The 27,152-nt window shown below is 31.8% G+C and overlaps 1 protein-coding gene across 1 annotated transcript in view; it reads right to left on the minus strand.

The window, feature by feature from the left end:
- Nucleotides 1-1,899: 1,899 nt before the first annotated feature.
- Nucleotides 1,900-27,152, minus strand: part of LOC143065505 (zinc finger MYND domain-containing protein 11-like) — a 32,249-nt gene continuing 6,996 nt past the window's right edge. The window contains exons 3-14 of the mRNA XM_076239110.1: nucleotides 26,830-26,970; nucleotides 20,665-20,742; nucleotides 19,869-20,052; nucleotides 17,668-17,729; nucleotides 15,646-15,723; nucleotides 14,626-14,744; nucleotides 12,127-12,200; nucleotides 11,077-11,393; nucleotides 10,582-10,680; nucleotides 9,381-9,530; nucleotides 6,621-6,806; nucleotides 1,900-5,786 (exon numbers count right to left, since the gene is read on the minus strand). Of these exons, the coding sequence (XP_076095225.1) occupies nucleotides 5,664-5,786; nucleotides 6,621-6,806; nucleotides 9,381-9,530; nucleotides 10,582-10,680; nucleotides 11,077-11,393; nucleotides 12,127-12,200; nucleotides 14,626-14,744; nucleotides 15,646-15,723; nucleotides 17,668-17,729; nucleotides 19,869-20,052; nucleotides 20,665-20,742; nucleotides 26,830-26,970 (1,611 nt within the window). The 3' untranslated portion in view covers nucleotides 1,900-5,663. The remainder of the gene's footprint in view (nucleotides 5,787-6,620; nucleotides 6,807-9,380; nucleotides 9,531-10,581; nucleotides 10,681-11,076; nucleotides 11,394-12,126; nucleotides 12,201-14,625; nucleotides 14,745-15,645; nucleotides 15,724-17,667; nucleotides 17,730-19,868; nucleotides 20,053-20,664; nucleotides 20,743-26,829; nucleotides 26,971-27,152) is intronic.

Consider the following 27,152-nt stretch of genomic DNA (forward strand, 5'->3'; position numbering starts at 1 on the left):
AGCGGCATATTACTTTACTTATCAAACAGCGGTATACTACTGTTGCCTTTACTTATCAAACAGCGATATACTACTGTTGCCTTTACTTATCAAACAGTGGTATACTACTGTTGCCTTTATTTATCAAACAGCGATATACTACTGTTGCCTTTACTTATCAAACAGCGATATACTACTGTTGCCTTTACTTATCAAACAGTGGTATACTACTGTTACCTTTATTTATCAAACAGCGATATACTACTGTTGCCTTTACTTATCAAACAGCGATATACTACTGTTGCCTTTACTTATCAAACAGCGAGTATACTACTGTTGCCTTTACTTATTGAACAGCGGCATATTACTTTACTTATCAAACAGTGATATACTACTGTTGCTTTTACTTATTTAACAGTGGCATATTACTTTATTTATCAAACAGCGGTATACTACTGTTGCTTTTACTTATTTAACAGTGGTATATTACTTTACTTATCAAACAGCGATATACTACTGTTGTCTTCACTTATTGAACAGCGGTATACTACTGTTGTCTTTACTTATCAAACAGCCAGTATACTACTGTTGCCTTTACTTATAGAACAGCGGCATATTACTTTACTTATCAAACAGAGATATACTACTGTTACCTTTATTTATCAAACAGCGAGTATACTACTGTTGCCTTTACTTATCAAACAGCGGTATACTACTGTTGCCTTTACTTATCAAACAGCGGTATACTACTGTTGTCACTTATTGAACAGCGGTTTACTACTGTTGCCTTTACTTATTGAACAGCAGTATATTAATTTACTTATCAAACAGCGGTATACTGCTGTTACCTTTATTTATCAAACAGTGAGATACTACTGTTGTCCTTACTTATCAAACAGCGGTATACTACTGTTGTCTTTACTTATCAAACAGCGGTATACTACTGTTGCCTTTACTTATCGTGTACATATAAAGGAAAGATGATGATTTATTGTGTTTCAGCATGAATGGCTATATCGTGGTGCTGTCTTACTGGTGATTGAAGTCCAAGTACCAAGAACAACATTCAGCCAGGAATAATAGCAATCACAGTCAATAAAGATGTGGGTCAATCAAAACCTCCAAGAGTGCATTTCAAACTTATCATCTTAGTTTTGAAATTCTATTATTCACTGTAGATGAACATCTTCAACCTCTAGGTCAAACACCGTGTTTAGGTCTGGCTTAATTTTTAACTTGTTTTAAGGCGTGACACAAATCCAAATCAATGTTTATAAAAGAGTAATTACTTGAAAACAGGTTGACAGATTTTCTTAAATTTTCAGCGTGGATATGGCTTGTTATTTCATTAATTGTAACAACTGATGTTTAACATAAAGACAAGATCCTAAGTAGCCCACATGATACAAAAAATATAATGTTGAAGCTCACTTTAAATCTTGCATTAATGATTTTGATCAGGCAACAGTCACATCATGTCTCTTTTAACACTGCACATCGCCCCGTGCTGTTACATTATCTTATAGTATGCCTGAATTATAAGGCCTATAAATACATAGTTTCCTGCCAAGTTATCCAACATATATCTGTACATGGTTGTCTAAATGTTTGTATTGCTTTTTTGCTCAGTGTTGAAGGCCTTCTGTGACTTTCAGATTAACAACAGGAATAACAGTGCTGTTCCTTTTGTATTTTTGCTGTGAATGTACTTATTTTGTGTCATTAATGGATACCAATATATTTTCTTTCTATCATATTCATTAAAATTAATTTTGAAACACTATATTTTAGGCTTAATAGGGCCCTCAAGTAAACTTTACCTTCTATTCACACTGTTTTGAAAATTGCGTAAACATGTCTAGTTCTATGCTTATGCTGAAAACAGCAGACTTGTAAGTGCACTGAACACTAACACATACATGATATTATCTGTTTATTCACTCACATAATAAGAAATGTTTACATAGCAATCAGTAAAATTACAGAGAATAAACCAACTTAATATTACCCACTTTAGATTCCTGAGCATGTTATAATATTAACAGGTTACCTGCCCTGTGCTATGACATGCTGATACTCTGTCAATCTAGAGCACTTAAAAAAAAGTAAAATCAAGATTAAAATCTGTACAAAATGGGTACAAAAGTTCTGTTTACCAAGTGTGTTGTTTAAGAATACAGAAGTCACTTCGGTAATTTCCCTAATTCAACATATTAGGACAGTAACTAAATTAAATTTCAAGTATTATTAAAATATTTATAGCCAAACAAAACATGTCACAGAGACAGAGATGTAAACTATAGGGGAATTAACACTTACAGAATTAAAAATTCAAAATCAGGTCAGTCGGTTTTTCTATAGTATAACCTTATATACCTTCCCTTGGTTATAACATAGGAAAACAAAATAATATTAGATAGTAGCTACATATAATTTTGCTTCTAGTTTTCCTTTGTGTACATTTTATTTTTCCCAAACACGTTTCTGTTACAGCTGTTTTTGTATAAGTTGTCAAACATTAGAAAAATGTTCATCATATTTTGAAATTTTTTTTTAGAAACTTGCAATATCCAAACACTTAATGCGTAACCTTTTTATTATTTTAAATCCTGTTCTAGAAATGTGAACAAAATAAACTTCCTAATATACATATTTCTTTGGAGATTTTGTATGGTAGACATGAATGTCTATATATAGTGTGACCATTGATTGACTAAATAATATCATGATGAAGAAAACTTAATAACAGTATAACTATACAAATATATGTATGATTATATAGCGATGAAATAAAATGTCTCTATTTACATGATGTTAAAATAAAACTTTGGAAAAAATAATGTCCCTAATGTTATAATATTGAAAAATCAATAAACAAATAATCATAGCAACATATGAATGAGACAATAAAAGAAATTAAATAGAACATGCAAATATACAATGGTTCTGATCTCCAACTATAACTCATGCTTAGTGTGATGGAATAATATCTGCCTCAATCAGGACACATGTAATAAATTGATATTGATATAGTCAACAATAATTTTACTTAATTTTTGTAAACTTTTTATAATGAAATAAAAATCTTATTACAGCAATAGTGGTTGATGCCAATTTCCACAGTATGAACAAAATACTTGGACATGAAACATCTTCCCTGCCAGACAAGACAATAATAAGTTGATTATCTATCAAACTTCTCCATTACAACTGTTACATATATCATACCAAGTGTAAAAGCTGTACATTCATTCCCATATAACTATGACACCAACAAAAGTTATTCTATAAACCACTTTATAGTTCTATCTGTAATAAAGGACAGTTCCACTCCAGACTTCATATTCACTGCTTGTTTTCTATTTTAGTCATAAATATTAAACCTGAACTTTGTGTGTCCCAATTACATCAAAAAGTGCCATTGTACAGTGAATTAGTGTAGACCAATATTGAGTTGTTTATAATGAAGAATGAGAAAACTCAGCATTGACAATTAATGGAAATAATTCTTATGTTATAAAAATGCATCAATAATAAAGAACATGAAGATTGTTGAAGTATGATACCAATACTAACTCTTCTTTATCATGTTTATGGTGTATGACTTCAGACATATCTTCAGAGACACACAAAGCAGGAAAACAGAGAGTGCAACTACACATATACTAGACCCATGTCAGCAGAGTGTTAAATAACATCTGCCCTGTTACTGATACCAATCAAAACATTTACTGTGTTAAGTATACAAGTGATGAACAATTATCAAACCATTGATACATCAAAGAATGACTACAGCAGTGCATATCTGTGTGTACACACCATACAATATCATTTATGTGTACACAACACAATATAAAATCTGTGTGTACACATCATACAATATCATAAATGTATAAACACAAGGCAATATTAAATCTGTGTACACACAGTGCAATATCATATATACCGTTACCTCTTGTGGTCTTAAACTCATTTGATTCAAATCTTTGGATAAGCAGAAATGTTCCCGTGGTACAGGGCTCTCTCTATAGAAATGTTCCCGTGGTACAGGGCTCTCTCTATAGAAATGTTCCCGTGGTACAGGGCTCTCTCTATAGAAATGTTCCCGTGGTACAGGGCTCTCTCTATAATAAACATATGTATTCATACTCCTGATGAGTCTAAATTTGGATTGACTCAAACCAAATAGACGATCCTAATGTCCACAAATATGTAAAACTACTGGTATATGGAAATATTTCAATGGTCAGGCTGATTTCTAGATATTAAAAGTCAACTGTATGTGTACACACTGCACAATATAAAATCTATGTGTACACACTGTACAATATAAAATCTATGTGTACACACTGTACAATATAAAATCAATACATTATAAAATAATCTACATTTATTTCCACATTTATATTTCATAATAATTTAAAAAATCATGCTTTGATTCTTGATATATACATAAATATAACTTACTCTATAAAAAAAATTAACGTTTACAAAATAAAAAGATAATCAATTCCATAGTTTTAAATTACAGACTGAAGGTATTCATCTCATAATACTAAAGCAGAAATAAAAATTCTGATAATAAAATTTAAACATGAACAACATAAGAAAACTGCAGTGAATAAAATAATTAATGAGATGGACGAGTCTCACCAGGAGATCAGTTATAATGATTCACATGTTATCCTTCAGTTATAATGATTCACATGTTTATGTTATCCTTCAGTTATAATGATTCACATGTTTATGTTATCCTTGAGTTATAATGATTCACATGTTTATGTTGTCCTTGCTATTAGTATTTGGGAATTGATAAGCAATGCATATAAAGCATTTCAAACAGTATAGCATTCTCACATTAAGCTTGATACATAATATCAGAAAGCTCTTATTTGAAGTTTCAAGAAAAATAAGATAAAAATTTGATACATGCATATTATCTATAAGAATGGATAATTATTTGGTAAACAGGAATTAGATTGAAGATGTATGTAAAAAATGCACGACAGGGAAGAGCATGCTCATAAAAAGCCTTTTCAAATTTCAAATAATGTCAAATTAGTGACTAAGAGGGCTCCACCTTTATTTGAGAGTGAGATACATGAGTAATAGCCTAAGGAAAGTAATGGACTACTTTTGGTAAAAAAGTTTAACTGTTAATGGTCTGTCTTTTGCATTTCAGACTTATTTACTCAGAAATGGAAAAAATCAGAGGAAGAACCACTATTTTGTCAATATTCATCACATGATAAACAAAATTTAGGGTCCAGCCAATTGTTTTCACATTCTGCAAGTTTTGGTCCATTCAAAAAATCTGTTCTACAGTGTAAAAACATATTTATCTAAATTCATATAAAAATTTATGCAGCAAAAAACATCACATGAGGTTATATAAGCAAAGACATCATTTATTTCAAAATGTGTAAAAATAATTAGTAAAAGCATCTGATCAACAGGCTAATCATAATAATTAGAAGAAAGCATACATTTAAGTGAGTAATATGACATTGAAATATTAAATGTTTTATGGTTTCGATGACATTTTAGCTGCTGACTTATAGAAAATACACATCTTGTATATGACAGTCAATTTTGTTACAAATTTATAACACTGATATTGATGGTTGAATGAAAAAATGTCAGACAAATGAAAAATGTCAATCTTACATGAAAATAATAAGTGTTTAACGTTTCCGACGACAAACACGCTTGTGTTCTTTATGCCAATGTTCTTGTTGACATTTTACACTACAGTAAGATGTGTTCCAGCAACAGTGATACATAGCCTCTTCTTCACAATTATAACACTGAAATAAATAAATACAAATCATAAAATGATCAGAGCTGTAGCACTAAAACAGTAAATTACAGGTGATATACAACCTCTTCAGCTTAACAACAGATAAAAAATAAAGTCACATTTTGAGCTTCAAAATCTTCTTTTTGTCAATATTGAAACCATTCTGAAGCAGGCTAAAAGTATATATAAGTCTAGGTTATGTTTGACAACCAAAATAAACATATGACGTTACATTGTTTAGATGCTCAAGATGATGCAACAGATTCAGAGACTTTTTCTGTTATGGTATTTTTAAGCCAAAATATTTATCAAATGGAATTTATTTTTAATATGTGGCATTAGAATGGATATAACTGTATTATATCTTAAGCTTGGCATTCTTAAATCTTCCAGTTAACTGTCGCAGTTATCCATTTAAAAACTACACTTCATGTTGCTAGGTAAACTACATTTTACGAAGACCAAGCTTAAAATTCAATACAGTTATCTCTTTAACAGGACAGATACATTTTCTATGTTCAGTGGACTGTGAAATCAGGGTAAAACTCTAATTTAGTATTAAAATAGTAAATATCATATCATAAGGAACATGTGTACTACATTTAAAGTTGATTGGACTTCAACTTCATTAAAAACTACCTTGACCAAAAACTTTAGCCTGAAGCGGAACAGAGTGACGGATAGAAAAACAGACCAAAAACACAATGTCCCTAGGTATTAAGTTTGACCAAGTCTTGGTGGAGACCATGATCTGTATCAGAATTTATTGCCACACCACTATTGCAGATCACTAAAATAGGATTTTAAAAGGTTATTTCATAAAAACTCAAATAAAATGTACCCATTGTTTCTTTTTTGTCTGTGAAATGGCTTCTTTGTGTTTTTGCTGTAATTTTTTCATTTCGTCCAGGATCTCTGCTTTACATTTTTCTTCTGTTTGTCGTTTCGTTTTCTCTATTTCCCGTACCATACTCGACGTTGCCCTGGAAACAGCCTGCTGTTTATCCTCTTCAAAATCTTTCAGTAACTAATCAACAAATAGAATACAAAACATCAACAGAAGAACCTTTAGGATTTTGCTCTCTGATATAAAGAATTTATCTTAAGAGTCCAGAAACTAAAATGACTGAAGAATACGCAGGTATACTATAACATAATACATCCATATTGTTTTGAAAAATGTGGAATAATGGGGGCATAATGGGGTACAAGTTACTTTGTAGAATGAGTTTAATTAATCAAAGCCTTAAAGGCTGAAAAAGCAATTGCTGCCATGTTAATGTTTGGGGACTTTTATTTTTCATCCACATATATACAAGAATTAAACCTGACATGAGTGTTGTCTAGTTAAAAGTAAGAAGGTTTTAACTTTATATAAATAAAAGACTTTAGCAGAAAGTCATTTTTAATATGTTTTATATTTCACAAGGAGACAACACGTTTACCAGGCTAAAGTTGGGGTCAAATATACATGTGCTGAAACATATAACTCAAAAAGAAATCATCATGGATTATCCCCTGGTAGTGTTTGTAACTTCCTTGGCAATAATTTCCTTTAAGTTGATTTAATTTTAACAATTTTCATTATTAATTTATATTTAACCATTAACACAAATGATTAAGTTAAAACATTTCAACTTTCCAGACGCAAATGTTAAAAAACGGGAAAGAAATAAAATATCTTACAAGACATAAACATGTAAAGAATAAATGTATATTTCAGCTTAATAAAAATCTTTTTTAAAACTAAGTTCCAAACATTATTGCTCAGTTGATATGTGTCCTTCTGATGCGGTACGAGCACAGGCACTTGTTTCTATCCATAGGAAGGTCGATTATCCATATAAATAGTTTTATATGGATAGTCGACCTTCCTATGGATAGAAACAAGTGCATGTGGGTACGAGATAACTACAATTCTCATGCAATCCCGAAAAGGGTGGTCATCACAGACAAACATGACATTAAATCGTTATCACTGAACTAGTATATATATTGTATAGGGGCCAGCTGAAGGACGCCTCCAGGTGCGGGAATTTTTCGCTGCATTGAAGACCTGTTGGTGACCCTTATTCTGCTGTTGTATGTTTTTCTATGGTCGGGTTGTTGTCTCTTTGACAAATTCCCCATTTCCATTCTCAATTTTATTATACGAACAAGAACAAACAGTTCTACGTTGCTTTGATATTTATCAATTTTCAGGAAACATTGCGAAACATGATCTTCAATATTTCGAAAACATGTGAAATAAAATTGCTAACACGGTGGACCGTCGAGTGTCAACAAACGTAGTAGACTTGTTCACTGAAAAGACGAGGATAATGGTTTCATCTGACATTTGTTATGCAAACCCAGTTTTGATCATGATATTTAAAAAGACGTACTTTTTTTCAATCTATACATGTATTAATAAACTAGAAAATTCCAAATTGTAAATATCTCTTCATCTGGACCGACTTGGCATCTACTACGTTTGGACGGGTCCATTTCATTAGTAAGGTGATCGATCAATATTACGGAGTTTTGACAGAAAAGGAAAACGAACTTATTGTTATGTGTTTTCAACAAGGGTTTCGTTCCGCTAAATTATTTGCGCAAATAAAGTTTGTCTATTTTTAGATTACAGGTAATAATTTGACACTACGCATTAACCTGTGTAGTGATTTTGATTTTACGATAAATGTATGAATGAACGATAATTTTATGAATGAACAAGAGCACCTGACCTCTTAAAGAAACACAAATTAAACATAAAAAACCGTATTTATTAGGAGATAATTCAGTTAAATTTTCAATACTAAATCAACAACTGAAATGAATCCATATTTTGTTGAAACATCGTACGAACGGCGGAAAACGGAATCGCATTTATAAAAATGTACTTGTTTTCACTCGGACTTCTATGTTATTTGATAGTCAAACGGTTGACCCTTTAAATACAAAAATACATCTACAAGAACATATTCTGAAACTTCTTAAATCCACTAACTTTTTTTTAAAGTTTCAAGCTATGTATTGCATTAGAAAACATACATAGGTGTTAAAGAATGACTGACCAGGAGCCTGTTTAACAAAATACTATGGCTTGATCTGGGCGGAGTCTCTGATCTGGGTCACAAAGATGGCCATACGCGACGGCATAAAAGCAATTGCTTTAAAAAATTTTGACTCTTAAAGCAACTGAAATTTTTATCACATGCAAGATATAGGACCAATATGTAGAAATATTGATTGATATAATGTTCTGCAGAACCCTGTGGCATGCCTTCTATTGCTGCTGTCAACATATTCACTCAAGTGTGGTAATTTTGTTGATTTGTTAACTATAAAATTATATATCACTTAAATTATATATCAATTACATATCAAATCATAGATTGCCAAGTTCTATTTTTTTTCTTCAAAAATATAACAATTTTTCTATTTTATCTATCTCATTTCAGTACCATTTATTTTTTTCCTAAAACTCACATTTCTTAAAGCTATTTAATCACACATTCTGATCAAAATACTTATGATACTCCTTTTCCTGAAGGCCGACCAAAGCCATAAAAACATGGATACATACCATTTCATACCCTCATTAAGCATGAACACTTACCCTATCAGACAATTCTTTGAGAGCTTTATCTGTATTGGCTTCATGTTCTTTTTCTATTTTATCCTGGTAATCCTTCATCTTTTTGTTGAATTTTTCCTCACAGTTACATTTAGTAGAGGAATCTGTCTGGGAATGTTGTTGTTTAATGGACTGAAAATACACAAAAACAATCTACCAATTGTACACCAATGAAATTGAAGACCAATAGAGCAAATGATAGCAGTTTTAAATGAGAAATGAGGATGATCCCCACTGTGCTGCACTACTGTTTGCATATTGAAGTAGGTACATTGAATTACCTCCCCTTGTACATGTTGAATAGGGATAGATTATAGCCTCAGGTAGTATTCTATAATTGTGTTAAGTTTCATCAATATCTATCAAATGGACAGACATGGTGATGCCTATATTCCCCAGTATAACTATACAGTTTAGACAGACATGGTGATGCCTATATTCCCCAGTATAACTATACAGTTTAGACAGACATGGTGATGCCTATATTCCCCAGTATAAATATACAGTTTAGCAATGGACAGACATGGTAATGCCTATATTCCCCAGTATAAATATACAGTTTAGCAATGGACAGACATGGTAATGCCTATATTCCCCAGTATAAATATACAGTTTAGACAGACATGGTGATGCCTATATTCCCCAGTATAAATATACAGTTTAGACAGACATGGTGATGCCTATATTCCCCAGTATAAATATACAGTTTAGCAATGCAAATACACCATACATATTGTTTGGACAACAGTCTTGTTGAGATAAGTTGCCAGCCAGATGTCTTTACTTTAATTGTGGTGTTCGGTCGTCATCTTCTTGGAGTGTTCCACACATCTCCCTTTATTTATACTTTTTAGAAGTATATTCTGCTCTCTGGAGAGCCTGATGTCACCCTTGTTTAAGTGTAGTTTGTGTTTCTCCGTCCTTAGTCTTTTTATGTAGTGCTTTGAAGACTTCAAGTTTTTGAGGGTGTATATAAATCTGACAAACCAGAGGATCCCGTAAGGTCTTTTTTAAAAAACAGAAAGTAAAATGGAGCATCTTCAGATCTGTGTAAGCAAAGCTTGACAAGAGGATCTGTCTGGGCATTCTGTTGGTTTGTTAACAGTATAAAATTCTATATTTTTTTTATTTCAAAACAAGTCTTTTTTTTAAATCTTTTTTTAGTGCTACTTATTGAACCTACCTTTTTAATGGTTTGTGTTGCCATAGTAACAGTAGGGACTTTTGGAACTGCTTGAACTTTGTCCTCACTGGAGGTCACAATATCCTCTGCAGCATTAACCTAAAATTGTGACAACAGACAATTTAATTATAGCCATGCAAATCAATTCAGTTAAAAGAATTGCAAAATCCAGTCTTCATAAGAATACTGAACAAATACTTACATATCATATTTGATAAGGCACAAACATTCTCACTTAAGACAGAAATAAACTGAATACTACCATTATTAATATTTGACTCTTGTCTATATCAGAATGACGTCTTAGGCAGAAATAAATCACAAAAGAATAAGAGTCCTATCAACCCCTCAATATTACCAGTAGTGAACATAATTATTTGTTTTCCTCTTGTCTAAAATTTTGTACTATTCCATAAATTTCATGCTTCAGATTGGACATTTAAAACTCTATTTAAATCACATGTATTTATATAAAGATAGTTTCTAAAGATTTACCTTGAGACATGGCCTTTTCTTTGGGGGACTACTGGTGGAGCTTACTTCTAAAGCACTATTCTCCACTTCTTTCTTATCTTTATCAGCCTCACCATCAGAATCATCCTTATCTGACGACACAGTTTCATTATTAGCTGCCATTTCAGAATCAAAGTCATAGGGGTCATCTTTCTCCTTGCTAGCCTCTGATTCTACTTCCTCTTTTTCATTACTTGCCTCTGACTCTTCTTTGTCATCATCTTCATCATCATTTTGTGAAGGAAGATTTGCTAGATTTTCCTGGTATCTTTTTAGCTCATCACAAGCTTTATTAAAACCTATGAAATACAATAATGACTTAGGATACAGCAAACCAACACTATTAAGTTGGCATTTAGTTAATATTTTATACACCAAATACAATTGACCTCTAACTTATTAATGATAGCCTGATGTTGAACAATGTAATATTCAAATATTATATCCATAAAATGGCCCTACAAATAATCTTGCAGAGAATATCTGTATTTTGATTGTTAAAGTCCCAAAACTCTAGATCTAGAAAGCAAATCTGAAAATTTTGAGAACTATTTGAATCAGCACAGAAAAGATTTTTATGCCCCACCTACGATAGCAGATGGGGATTATGTTTTCTGGTCTGTGCGTCCGTCTGTTTGTTCATTCGTTCATCCATTCTTCAGTTTGTCTGTCCCGCTTCAGGTTAATGTTTTTGGTCAAGGTAGTTTTTGATAAAGTTGAAGTCCAATCAACTTGAAAATTAGTACACATATTCCCTATGGTATGATCTTTCTAAAATTAATGCCAAATTAGATTTGTAACCCAATTTCATGGTCCATTGAACATGGAAAAAATAGTGCGAGTGGGGCATGCATGTACTTTGGACACATTCTTGTTTTATTATATTTTTTTCCTATATTTTGTTGTTATGTTGTTTCAAAGTTACAGGACTTAAACCTTCTTCAAGCATACACAAATCTTAAATATATCATGAGTGTTTAAAAAATAAAAGAAGTTTGTTACTGTATCTTTATGTGATGATATTAATCTAACCTGCAGTTCTTTTTGTGACTAGTTTCTGAATATTGATATCTACTGGTTTTATTGATTCCTTAGGTAATAGAGATCTACAAAAAGAAATATAATGTTCTTATAACAAAGTATACATTATAAAGCATATATATCTACACAAAACTAAATGATCATAGATATTCTGTTTTTATTTTTATTTCTTATCAGAATGATTCTGTAAAAAGTACTCTTAATTCAGTGCTCTGTACTGATCTTTTGAGTTAAGCCGATTGCAACTGATTTTTAGTTCTTATGTTGTCACAATTCATGTCTGTTATATTTGTTTTTCGTAAATTGTTTTCTTATAAATTAGGTTGTTAGTTTTATTGTTTGCCATAGCAGACTTGTAACTAACTGTTAACCTTGTGACCTTTATGTGACCTACCATTGATGAAATCCACCGAAGAATCTGACATCACACCGATCACAGAGTCTCCTAATAATCTTGGCAGGCCAGTAACTGTAACTAACTGTTAACCTTGTGACCTATTTGTGACCTACCTTTGATGAAATCCACCAAAGAATCTGACATCACACCAGTCACCGAGTCTCCTTATAATCTTGGCAGGCCAGTAACTGTAACTAACTGTTAACCTTGTGACCTTTATGTGACCTACCTTTGATGAAATCCACCACAGAATCTGACATCACACCGATCACCGAGTCTCCTTATTATCTTGGCAGGCCAGTAACTGTAACTAACTGTTAACCTTGTGACCTTTATGTGACCTACCTTTGATGAAATCCACCACAGAATCTGACATCACACCAGTCACCGAGTCTCCTTATAATCTTGGCAGGCCAGTAACTGTAACTAACTGTTAACCTTGTGACCTTTATGTGACCTACCATTGATGAAATCCACCACAGAATCTGACATCACACCAGTCACCGAGTCTCCTTATATTCTTGGCAGGCCAGTAACTGTAACTAACTGTTAACCTTGTGACCTTTATGTGACCTACCTTTGATGAAATCCACCAAAGAATCTGACATCACACCAGTCACCGAGTCTCCTTATAATCTTGGCAGGCCAGTAACTGTAACTAACTGTTAACCTTGTGACCTTTATGTGACCTACCTTTGATGAAATCCACCAAAGAATCTGACATCACACCGGTCACCGAGTCTCCTTATAATCTTGGCAGGCCAGTAACTGTAACTAACTGTTAACCTTGTGACCTTTATGTGACCTACCTTTGATGAAATCCACCAAAGAATCTGACATCACACCAGTCACCGAGTCTCCTTATAATCTTGGCAGGCCAGTAACTGTAACTAACTGTTAACCTTGTGACCTTTATGTGACCTACCTTTGATGAAATCCACCAAAGAATCTGACATCACATCTGTCACCGAGTCTCCTTATTATCTTGGCAGGCCAGTAACTGTAACTAACTGTTAACCTTGTGACCTTTATGTGACCTACCTTTGATGAAATCCACCAAAGAATCTGACATCACATCTGTCACCGAGTCTCCTTATTATCTTGGCAGGCCAGTAACTGTAACTAACTGTTAACCTTGTGACCTTTAGACCTTTATGTGACCTACCATTGATGAAATCCACCAAAGAATCTGACATCACATCTGTCACCGAGTCTCCTTATTATCTTGGCAGGCCAGTAACTGTAACTAACTGTTAACCTTATGACCTTTATGTGACCTACCTTTGATGAAATACACCAAAGAATCTGACATCACACCGATCACCGAGTCTCCTTATTATCTTGGCAAGCCAGTAACTGTAACTAACTGTTAACCTTGTGACCTTTATGTGACCTACCATTGATGAAATCCACCAAAGAATCTGACATCACATCTGTCACCGAGTCTCCTTATTATCTTGGCAGGCCAGTAACTGTAACTAACTGTTAACCTTATGACCTTTATGTGACCTACCTTTGATGAAATCCACCAAAGAATCTGACATCACACCGATCACCGAGTCTCCTTATTATCTTGGCAGGCCAGTAACTGTAACTAACTGTTAACCTTGTGACCTTTATGTGACCTACCATTGATGAAATCCACCAAAGAATCTGACATCACACCGATCACAGAGTCTCCTTATTATCTTGGCAGGCCAGTAACTGTAACTAACTGTTAACCTTGTGACCTTTATGTGACCTACCATTGATGAAATCCACCAAAGAATCTGACATCACATCTGTCACCGAGTCTCCTTATTATCTTGGCAGGCCAGTAACTGTAACTAACTGTTAACCTTATGACCTTTATGTGACCTACCTTTGATGAAATACACCAAAGAATCTGACATCACACCGATCACCGAGTCTCCTTATTATCTTGGCAAGCCAGTAACTGTAACTAACTGTTAACCTTATGACCTTTATGTGACCTACCTTTGATGAAATCCACCAAAGAATCTGACATCACACCAATCACCGAGTCTCCTTACTATCTTGGCAGGCCAGTAACTGTAACTAACTGTTAACCTTGTGACCTTTATGTGACCTACCTTTGATGAAATCCACCAAAGAATCTGACATCACACCGGTCACCGAGTCTCCTTATTATCTTGGCAGGCCAGTAACTGTAACCTTTCAGTTTTGCATATACCAGTTCATGTGGTGGGTCCTTAAAGAGAAAAGTTTAAAATACTTAATTTTTTAAAAATACACTCCACTTTATGGTCAAGGAACAGTAATTGGAAGGAAGGTTTTGGCATGCTGACAGAGCTAATGTATATGTATACAAAGATGGAGTTTGGAGTGGTCCATCAAATGAGGTAGAGGTTGAAATTTTCTGACAAATCTTACTTGACCAGGGATTTTTTATTCACCTTATATATGTATATATATATATATATATATATATTTGCTTGAGGAATACACATGAACATACTGACACAAGATAATAACTAGGTAGAAAATAGATGCAGCAGAGGCAATTTATATCAAGTTTGTTATAAAACTCTTCAGAAGATAAACCTATTTTTATGTTTTCTCAGTTAAAAGAGATGAAGCTGGTCAGATTATGCTTACTAATTGTGCATGGGTTTTTTTTTATTCATTACTCGTACTGTTTATTATAGGCAACAAATGTTAAGGTATAATTGCACTGATAACCCCATAGACCAAATGATGGATACTTTTATAAGCAAACAGACAACACAAACTTAATGCTTGATTTTTCATGATTCAGGTATGCTTGTTTCTGTAAATAACTTTTCAAAGATGTTGTATATTTCTTAGTCAAACATGTTACAAGATCATACATTGAACATGGAGATATAAACTAGTGATGACAAGATGCCAGGCAATAGGTTTCAATTGATGACAAATATTTCTATATATAGTACATTATTGTAAATCTATAAAGTACTGCTTATAGTGTGAAACTCTCCACAACTGTCCTTATGCTTGTTTAAAGCTGTCACTAAAATGACACTTAATTTAGAAAAAAACAAACAAAATAAACACACACTTTAAGTATGCAATCAGTTGAAAATTTACTTATTTGATAGTTAAAAACTTACACAAGGCTGACAAAACCAATTATCTGGCTTGGCATTAGACAAGTAATAACAGCTTCTACATTGTTTTATTTCTTCCACCTAAAATATAATAAACATCACATGGTTAAAACATTGGACAAGTAATAACAGCTTGACATTGCTTTATTTCTTCTACCTAAAATATAACAAACATCACATGGTTAAAACATTGGACAAGTAATAACAGCTTCGACATTGTTTTATTTCTTCTACCTAAAATATAACAAACATCACATGGTTAAAACATTGGACAAGTAATAACAGCTTCGACATTGTTTTATTTCTTCTACCTAAAATATAACAAACATCACATGGTTAAAACATTGGACAAGTAATAACAGCTTCGACATTGCTTTATTTCTTCTACCTAAAATATAACAAACATCATTTCTTCTACCTAAAATATAACAAACATCATTTCTTCTACCTAAAATATAACAAACATCATATGGTTAAAACATTGGACAAGTAATAACAGCTTCGACATTGCTTTATTTCTTCTACCTAAAATATAACAAACATCACATGGTTAAAACATTGGACAAGTAATAACAGCTTCGACATTGCTTTATTTCTTCTACCTAAAATATAACAAACATCACATGGTTAAAACATTGGACAAGTAATAACAGCTTCCACATTGCTTTATTTCTTCTACCAAAAATATAACAAACATCACATGGTTAAAACATTGGACAAGTAATAACAGCTTCGACATTGTTTTATTTCTTCTACCTAAAATATAACAAACATCACATGGTTAAAACATTGGACAAGTAATAACAGCTTCCACATAGCTTTATTTCTTCTACCTAAAATTTTATAAACATATATAATAACAGCTACAGCAATTAAAGTAATGTGTGTTTTTGATAAACAGGGAAAAAAATGTTTCTCAAAATATTTTGTTTTCTAAACACTACCAAAGTTTTTACCTGAAATTAAATATAGGAATCAATCTTGAATATCATATTATACTTCTTTAACAATTTTCATTAAAATTTGTGCCAAAAAGAAATATCTCAAAATTTTAGATTTTTTGTTAACAAAAGTTTTTTCCACTATTTTTTCCCACTTTCCTCTTGTATATTTAAACATATTTATTAGCAGTGTGTATTAACATTATTGCAATCTGTATGAATTCATTATATTGTAATTTTGATTACCTTTTCATTATATTGTAATTTTGATTACCTTTTCATTATATTGTAATTTTGATTACATTTTCATTATGTAATTTGGTTTTCATTCTTTTACAATATAATTCTCAATTTTGTATTTGTTCACTCATAAAAATGAGAATGGAAATGAGAAACGTGTCATAGAGACAACAACCTAACTAAAGAGCACAAAACAGCCAACAATGGGTCATCAATACAGTGATAAAATTCTGAACCCAGAGGGCGTGTTTCAGCTGGCCCCTAAAGAAAAATGTGTACATGTTAAGCGAAAATGAACGTCAAACTAAACTTTGATATATACAATACAAATATACATGACCACTCTGTGTTTTTGTTAAAAGTATTTCCATTTGTATCCATCTGATGAGTTAAGCATTTTTCAACTGATTTTTATATTCCATTCTTATGTTGTTCTGTTACACCTATGTCCAAGGTTAAGGAAAGGGTAGGAAAGCCTTGACATTCTGTATGTATGTGCTGATACCAAGTCAAGAGCCTGTAATTTGGGGTTGTTGTTTGTTGATGTGTTGCATATTTGTTTTTCATTCAGTTTTTGTACATAAATTAGGCTGTTAGTTTTCACCTTTGAATTGTTTGACACTTGTCATTTCAGGGCCTTTTATAGCTGACTATGCGGTATGGGCTTTTCTCATTGTTGAAGGCCATACAGTGACCTATAGTTGTTGATTTCTGTGTCATATGGTCTGTTGTGGAGTGTTGTCTCATTGGCAATCGTACCACATCTTCTTTTATATATGTTTACACTCCTTTCCTATTGTTCAGACAGAAATATCTAATTATGTCATTTTCTACTTCATTTTACCTCATGTTCACAATCTTTTGCCATTATTCTTGCCAATTCAGCAATGCCACCTTTGTATTCATCTGTAAAAGAATGTGTCTGAAGTTAGTCTAAAATCATTGTTATTGTGGAGAAATCATTATTTCTACATGTAAAACACAACTGTATCAAAGAAATAAATTTACTTTTTTGTTTCTAATTTTGAACCATGTAACCTGAAACTGGTAATGAGGTCCAATTTGTCATCCATATAGCATGCATTGCGGTACAAAAGTTACTTTTTTTACATATATTTATTACCTGTACCAAATTAGGAATGTGAAACATGTTATCCATTTGTTTTATGTGTTTAGCTTTTGATTTTGCCATTTGGTTACAGAATTTCCCATTTAATTTTCTTCGTTGTTCGGTAATTTTGTTATTTTACTTTTTACATGTGTATCTACCTCCATATATTAAGTGTGTAATTGTGGTATATAAGTTGTGTGTATTACCTCCATATATAAGATGTGTATTGTGATATATAAGTTGTGTATCTACCTCCATATATTAAGTGTGTATTGTGGTATACAAGTTGTGTGTATTACCTCCATATATAAGATGTGTATTGTGATATATAAGTTGTGTATCTACCTCCATATATTAAGTGTGTATTGTGGTATACAAGTTGTGTGTATTACCTCCATATATAAGATGTGTATTGTGATATATAAGTTGTGTATCTACCTCCATATATTAAGTGTGTATTGTGGAATACAAGTTGTGTGTATTACCTCCATATATAAGATGTGTATTGTGATATATAAGTTGTGTATCTACCTCCATATATTAAGTGTGTATTGTGGTATACAAGTTGTGTGTATTACCTCTATATATAAGATGTGTATTGTGATATATAAGTTGTGTATCTACCTCCATATATTAAGTGTGTATTGTGGTATACAAGTTGTGTGTATTACCTCCATATATAAGATGTGTATTGTGATATATAAGTTGTGTATCTACCTCCATATATAAGATGTGTATTGTGATATATAAGTTGTGTGTATTACCTCCATATATAAGATGTGTATTGTGATATATAAGTTGTGTATCTACCTCCATATATTAAGTGTGTATTGTGGTATACAAGTTGTGTGTATTACCTCCATATATAAGATGTGTATTGTGATATATAAGTTGTGTATCTACCTCCATATATTAAGTGTGTATTGTGGTATACAAGTTGTGTGTATTACCTCCATATATAAGATGTGTATTGTGATATATAAGTTGTGTATCTACCTCCATATATTAAGTGTGTATTGTGGTATATAAGTTGTGTTTATTACCTCCATATATTAAGTGTGTATTGTGATATATAAGTTGTGTGTATTACCTCCATATATAAGATGTGTATTGTGATATATAAGTTGTGTGTATTACATCCATATCTTAAATGTGTATTGTGGTATATAAGTTGTGTATATTACCTCCATATATTAAATATGTGCTGTGGTATATAAGTTGTGTGTATTACCTCCATATATTAAGTGTGATATATAAGTTGTGTTAATACCTCCATATATTAAGTGTGTATTGTGATATATAAGTTGTGTTTATTACCTCCATATATAAGATGTGTTTTTTAGTATATAAGTTGTGTGTATTACCTCCATATATTAAATGTGTATTGTGATATATAAGTTGTGTATATTACCTCCATATATTAAGTGTGTATTGTGGTATATAAGTTGTGTTTATTACCTCCATATATAAGATGTGTTTTGTAGTATATAAGTTGTGTGTATTACCTCCATATATTAAATGTGTATTGTGATATATAAGTTGTGTATATTACCTCCATATATTAAATGTGTATTATGGTATATAAGTTGTGTATATTACCTCCATATCTTAAATGTGTATTGTGGTATATACCGGTAAGTTATGTATATTACCTCCATATATCAAATGTGTATTATGGTATATAAGTTGTGTATATTACCTCCATATATCAAATGTGTATTATGGTATATAAGTTGTGTGTATTACCTTCATATATTAAATGTGTATTGTGATATATAAGTTGTGTATATTACCTCCATATATCAAATGTGTATTTTGGTATATAAGTTGTGTGTATTACCTTCATATATTAAATGTGTATTGTGATATATAAGTTGTGTATATTACCTCCATATATTAAATGTGTATTGTGGTATATAAGTTGTGTATATTACCTCCATATATTAAGTGTGTATTGTGATAAATAAGTTGTGTGTCTGCCAGGAACTCTTCTAGACTTCTATATTTGTGATTATTGACTTTATTTTCTATTGTATTTAAGTCACTATGTTTAAAGACAAAGAATTCAGAGTAATTCACTTCTTCTTCTCTGTGGCCTATCTTGTGTAGTTCTCTTGTCTGAAATAGAAAACAAAGAAAATACTTACAATGCTTAATCAAATACACTTTATACAATATAATATATACAATTTAATCTAAGATTTTTCTGGAAATACATTTGGAAGATAACTAACTACCAGGTCCTTAAAAAATCTGTAACTGTGAATTCAGTATTATTCGTTGGATACCACTTTTTGTGGGTTTTGTGGGTACAGGTGAACCACAAAATTAAATGTTCAACGAAAAAACATATTTTTATAGGCTTTCTATACAGAGATTGTCAAAACCATGAAATCAAATATCCATAAATATGCAAGTTTTCAGCAATCCATGAAAATTGATACGCATGAAAATAAATGAATCCAAAGTAATCAGCATGAAATAAGAATCAAATAAGATTTAAAATGTAACTCCAAATAAACTTTTAACTCAAGGATATGTATTGCCTATTTATAGTAAAAAAAGCCAGAACCCCCCTTTTTTTTGGTTGATCAATGCATTTGAATGGGGACATGTTGTTGGAACAACCCCCCCCCCCCCCCCCCTTTGTCCTGGGTTAGGAACCCCCCCTTTTTAAAATGGCTGGATCCGCCCCTGCATAGTGATTACACATGGTATATAAACCCTTACCTTTTCTTTCATTCTCATAACAGTATAACTCAGCAGTGTGTTTAACATCTTTCTTTTTAACTTTCTTACTCTTCCAGCCTACAATATGTAAAACAAATAACATTAAATCTAATGGTTCCCAGAAGCCTGTACTGTTTTTTTTTCACTTAAAAATCATACATTATAATGGCTACTAATCATACTTCAAAGCCTGTATGGTATAGTGTCTATTCATAGTTTTAAAAATAAACAAAGTTACAAACAACACATGAATATGTGCGCATGTAATGCCATTTCCTAAATAAATAAAAGACAATATACAAACAAGGTTTATGATAAGGGTCAAATTTATTCCAATAATTGAACAATTAAACAGATTCCTGAACAGTGAGTTTTGCTTGTAATCAAAACCTGCAAAATACAATAAATCAAAAGGTACCTAATCTATCAAAGGTATGATGGCAAACAGAAAGTCAAACATATAAGGAAACAAGGCACATAGTATTGCAAAATCAGATAATGCTTGATGCTATAGAATATTCAAAAAATTGAAAACATGTCAAATCATTCACATGGTAGAAAGTAAAATCTACTGAACTCTGAGGAAAATTCAAAACGGAAAGTCCTTAAGGGCAGAACTTGACGAAGCTTGATGTATTATGAAGCTACCTCTTGCAGCTGCTGAGCAAAAAGGTAACACGAAAAGTACCAGGGACAGACAGGGGTTATTAAGAATACATCTTTAAGAGAAAAAAAATCCTGAACCAGCCTGTATATATCTGTCCATTTTATATATATTGTGATTAAATTAATTCATAATTCCTATAACTACAAAGGCATAAAAAAGCATATTTTTGTAACAAGTACCGTGAATATTTTTCACTAGACTATTTGCTTGTACATATAATTGACATATAAAAAGAAGAGAGACCAAATGACACAGAAATTAACAACTATAGGTCACCGTACAGCCATTTTTTTTTAAACAGAAAATAAATTGCTGGACAATATATGATATAAAAAGTTAAAATGTCCATTAATATAATATAGTCACATGCAAACCATTACATTAAATAAATAAAGCAAATAAAAAACTGTCAAAGCCACTGTCATTTACTGGTTATAATTCTTTAAGCAAAAGAGCTGGTTGTTATATAAGCAAATCAATATAACCATAGCTTTATATATATACATGCTATAAACTTGATATAAGTACATTATCAGACTGTTATGAAAGATGTCTTTCCTAGCATTTAATAACATTTGATAATTGACAATCCTATTCAATTAAGATTGGAGTCAAGTGTACCCGCATGAGCTGGTTGGAACTCACAACCTAAGCCACCAAGGCCCCAACTAGCCATCAGTTGAAGTGACGTCACTATATACAATGTATAAACATGTACAAACTTATCGGAATTTTACGTACTGTTTGAAATGGTTAATACTGACCCATCAATCAATCAAGCTTTAATTAAGAAGTCAGTTCATAGTAATAGGGAGGACAAACACAACTAGTTTGACCATACTTTGGTAGCTTCCACCAATTTACTTCATTTGGTTTGCTGTTAGTTTAAGTTTTCTTACCGATATTTGTATAACTTTAATAATTTTTTCAACCCATCTCTCATTTCATGGAGTGATTTAAAACTTAAATATTATTTATGGTCTGAGATTGCAACGTGACAACTGTCAGATTTAGAACAATTCGTTGTGTGTTGTTGGCTAGAATATTTACAGGCTTTAACAAGAACTCTTCCAGTCATTATCACAAGAAATAAATTTGACCAGGGAAATCCAATCTAAAAATATCTATCCCTTGTTCTCCCATCCCACTCCTATGTTTAATCCCAGCATGCATCACCATGTCACATGACCACCTAAATATGTACCTCATCAAATAAGTAGAGAGTTTGTAAACTTTCACCACTGTAACTTGCCTCTAGTTCCTTGTGATTTAATAAAGGTCAAAGGTTATTATAATATTATAAGTTACAATAAGAAAAGATTAAGTAACAAAATATTTGACAGCTTATTTACTGTTGAGTAGTTTTCAGCTGGGAATGAGCTGCAATAGCTGTACTTTGTACTTTGAAAGGTCTTATAACACTAACTTTTATAAGATATCCTTTAGAAGAATCTATTTGGATGCCTTTAAAGAAAAGTTAAGATAAAAAGATTTCTACAAATTAGTAAAATTAGAAAATAAGGACTCCATGGAGAAATAACTTAAAACTGACAAATATAAATATATGTGTACTCTTGGTTAAGACAGTATTAAAAAAGTCAACAAATTTCCATAGTTTGTCACCATGACACTTAAGACTGCATCTATGAATTCCATTGGCAGCAGCAGGGGCTGCAGAATCAATGCATGGACATATAGAAGTAAAGATTTAATTGTCAATGAAGTAACGCGGGTGCCTAAATGTTCATTAAACAATAAATTTCTCCTAAAAGCAAACGGTCTTATCAAATTCAAAACAATTGACTGTCCTTTTAAAAGATTTAGATATACATTGTACTTTAAAATACAAGTTGTAATTGGATATACATTTTTTCAAAAGGTTACCTGCATTGTTTTCACTTCTATAAGAAATTCACCTTTGTAAGTGGTAACTTCATAGTTATTTTACATTATATTGTCAAATGAAAAATTTGTAAAACCTGATACTCTAAAATAAGCTTGGTAGAGAATATACTTATATATAATTATTTACTGACATTTGGATGAATAATTTAAACTTGATAAAACAACACATCATCCAAAGTAATCATCAGATAAAGTAATTTCATAATATAATATTATAATTATAAGGAAGCTATAATAATACAGCAATAATTATAAACAGAGTGAGAAAGTCACATGACTCAAGTAAATTTACATAACATATGTCTAACTGTTGGTATACATGGTATAGGGGAGGAACTATGAACGCAGTGTTATCTATACATAGCTATAGAATTTACATAATATATGTCTAACTGTTAGTATAGGAGAAGAACTATGAACGCAGTGTTATCTATACATAGCTATAGAATTCACATAATATATGTCTATCTGATGGTATAGGGGAAGAACTATGAATGCAGTGTTATCTATACATAGCTATAGAATTTACATAATATATGTCTATCTGTTGGTATAGGGGAAGAACTATGAATGCAGTGTTATCTATACATAGCTATAGAATTTACATAATATATGTCTAACTGTTGGTATAGGAGAAGAACTATGAACGCAGTGTTATCTATACATAGCTATAGAATTTACATAATATATGTCTATCTGATGGTATAGGGGAAGAACTATGAATGCAGTGTTACCTATACATAGCTATAGAATTTACATAATATATGTCTAACTGTTGGTATAGGGGAAGCACTATGAACGCAGTGTTATCTATACATAGCTATAGAATTTACAATTCACAATTCTACATAATCATATAAAACAAAAGCTTAATCAAATAAGTGCATAGCAGAGATACTAGGAAATAAATCAAATTCTAAAAATGAACATATGATAATGCAAATTAAAAGTGGTTCATGTTAACATAGAATAAAATACCTTCAATGTCTTGTGTTAAGTGTTTTATTTTGGATAATGGTCTTTCAATGTTAAAGTCAATTGAAAAATTGGAAAAATATATATGTAAAATCTCAGTTCAATTCTCAAATTGTAATATTGCATCAGAATATATATATAGCAATGCTTCAATACAAACTCAACTCATGGTAAATTATCTTCTGTATGACTTCTGGCTAGAGAAATTATCATAAAGAGCTTGTGAACGGAAGTTTATTTTACTACATATAAATCAAATCTTTTCCTCCCATCTTCTCCCCCAGAATGAGATGGATACACAGTAAATAAAGGATATACTAAAATATAGAACTTATTTAGCAAGCAAAGAATTGTGTGCTTCATATTTCTGGACATTTAATCTGGAAAATCAAAGCAGTGAGTTTAAACTAATCCCAAACACAAAAAAGAAAAAAAAGAAATTAAATGTCAAAACAAACTTTAAATAGAACTAAATACAGCATGAAGTAAAAGCTATAACAAGGTTAGACGAGAAATGTTACCTGCTTCTCCTGTAGGTAGAAATATATAGAAAGCTATATGAAAGTTTATACATCAATAAGGTATATACATTTGTGTTGCATCTACCACATTGTCCTTATTATTAATGGGTCCTAACTTTTATTACAGCAATTGTCAGAAACCAAATTCAGTGGCCAGTATATATAAACACTTTGAGTGCACAGATTAACAAACTTTTGTCAACATAGCAACTTTTATTTTAATCCCGTTATAAGAACTGTAAACCCATTTATTTTATGTTTTTTGAAGCTGACTACAGATTGATTGTAGATTATAGAGTAAGGGCTAATTTATCATTTGTAAATATTCATCAAACCTTATAACTAATGTTATAGATTTTATGCTGCAATAGTTTGGTGGATTTATATGTGTGGAATGACAAACATGTAAAACTGAACAATATAGCTACGGCTCACTAATTATACCTTGCTTCAAAGGTAAACAGGTTGATGAACAAGGAATTACAAATCATTTTACACAGTAAAGCATGTTCCCGGTATGTCTGATAAAACCAGGTGCTCTGCAGGGCGAAGCTTTACACGACGGCAGAAGTTGAACCCTGAACAGTTGGGGCGAGTATGGACACAACATTCAAGCCTTGATACAGCTCTGAATTTGGATTGTGATCAAATTTTTGACATTAAATGAGTTTTTGACACAAAACAAATGTCAAGATCTTACAAATCTATTCCGCAATATTGTGCAATTAAAGATTTCTTCTTTTTACTTTTCAAAAATTTGGAATTTGAGAAATTTGAAGAAAATAAAATTGAAATCAACTACCAACCCCCTTTTTTTGCAATTAGTCCAAAACATGATATTTCTTTACACATAATATACAAGTAGTGTAAGGAAGGTAAATCCAAACATTGTATGTTAAATGTTTTAGAATTACCTCCCTTACACTGCTTTTAAATTGTATTAATTGTCCATTGACCAGAAATACCTAGTTTTTCCCCTGTGTTGCCCTTAATTGTGGTATGGTATCATGGTATGGAAACTTGTGGTTTAATTTCAGAGAGATTTATACACTAAAACATAAGTTATTATTTGAAAACTACAAAAATGATTATTTTGGGCCCCTAATTCCTGAACTATTGGGACCATAACCCCCAAAATCAATATTAACCTTCCTTAAGTGTTATTGACCTTCTTGTGAAAATTTATAGAGATGCATACACTTAAACACAAGTTATTGTCTGTAACCTAGAAAAATGCTTCATTTTGGCCCTTTTTTGGCCCCTTTTTCCTACATATTTCGGGAAAATTAACCTCAAACTGAATCCCAGCCTTCCCTGTGTTTTATGGAAACTTGTTGTACAATGTCAGAGAGATCCATACAGTTACACACAAGTTATTGTCTTGAAACTAGAAAAATGCTTGTTTTTGGCCCCTTTCTGGCCCTTAACTCCTAGCTATAGACTGTTTGCTTAAAAAAACCCTTAAAATAAATCCCAACCTTCTACTTATGGTATTGAACATTGTGGTACAATTTCAGAACAATTGAAATACTAATACACAATTTTTTGTCCTGACACTAGATAAATGCTGTTTTTGGCCCTTTTGGGCCCCTAATTTCTAAACATTTGGGACCATAACCCCCAAAATCAATCTCAAGCTTCCTTTTGTGGTTATAAACATTGTGTTAAAATTGAATTGATTTCTTTTCACTTATTCAAAAGTAATTATCCAGAAACATCTGTCTTCGGACAACGCTGACGCAGCCGACGACTTGATAATAATATACTACCAAATTTTTTTTAATTTTTGCGGTCGTATAAAAATGCAGGTACCTCTTATCTGAAGTTCCCCAAAAAAATATGATGAATGAATTTCATGGGATGTACAGACAGACAGACATAAAATGGCATACTCCCCCTCTTTTGGAGTAAGGGTGTAATAATAAATAATATACCAATCTATATCTAATTAATTTGATCTCAGCTAAAAAGTACAGGTTTTTTCTTGATGTTTGCCAGACCCATCAAACAGTATATGTTGACATATTGATTATGGTATACCATGATAATTCATGTCTATGAGGGGTCTATGATAATCTATGGACGAGAAATACCTACCCTGCATATAGTACAAGTAAATGTTGGTCCAGTCCATTCTTCTTTGGTACAGCTTGGATGGAATACTCTCCAGCAATCTGAACAAGGTAGCACTTCTCCTACATTATGGCAACCAAAACAGTACCAATCATGGTCCCCTTTCTGTAAAATAAAGATAATAGTATACAATAATCAGCACTGAAGGCTGAAGATTAATTTCATTTTGCAATATTGAAACTGTGAATTGTATGAGCAATTTAAAAATATGACTTGAAGTTATCATTCTCTGTTTATGATTCCCATTTGTTGTCAAACCTATTTAAATTCTGAAGCCAATCTGAAAA

This window comes from Mytilus galloprovincialis, chromosome 2 (assembly GCF_965363235.1).
Source record: "Mytilus galloprovincialis chromosome 2, xbMytGall1.hap1.1, whole genome shotgun sequence".
NCBI classification, from domain to species: Eukaryota; Metazoa; Mollusca; class Bivalvia; order Mytilida; family Mytilidae; genus Mytilus; species Mytilus galloprovincialis.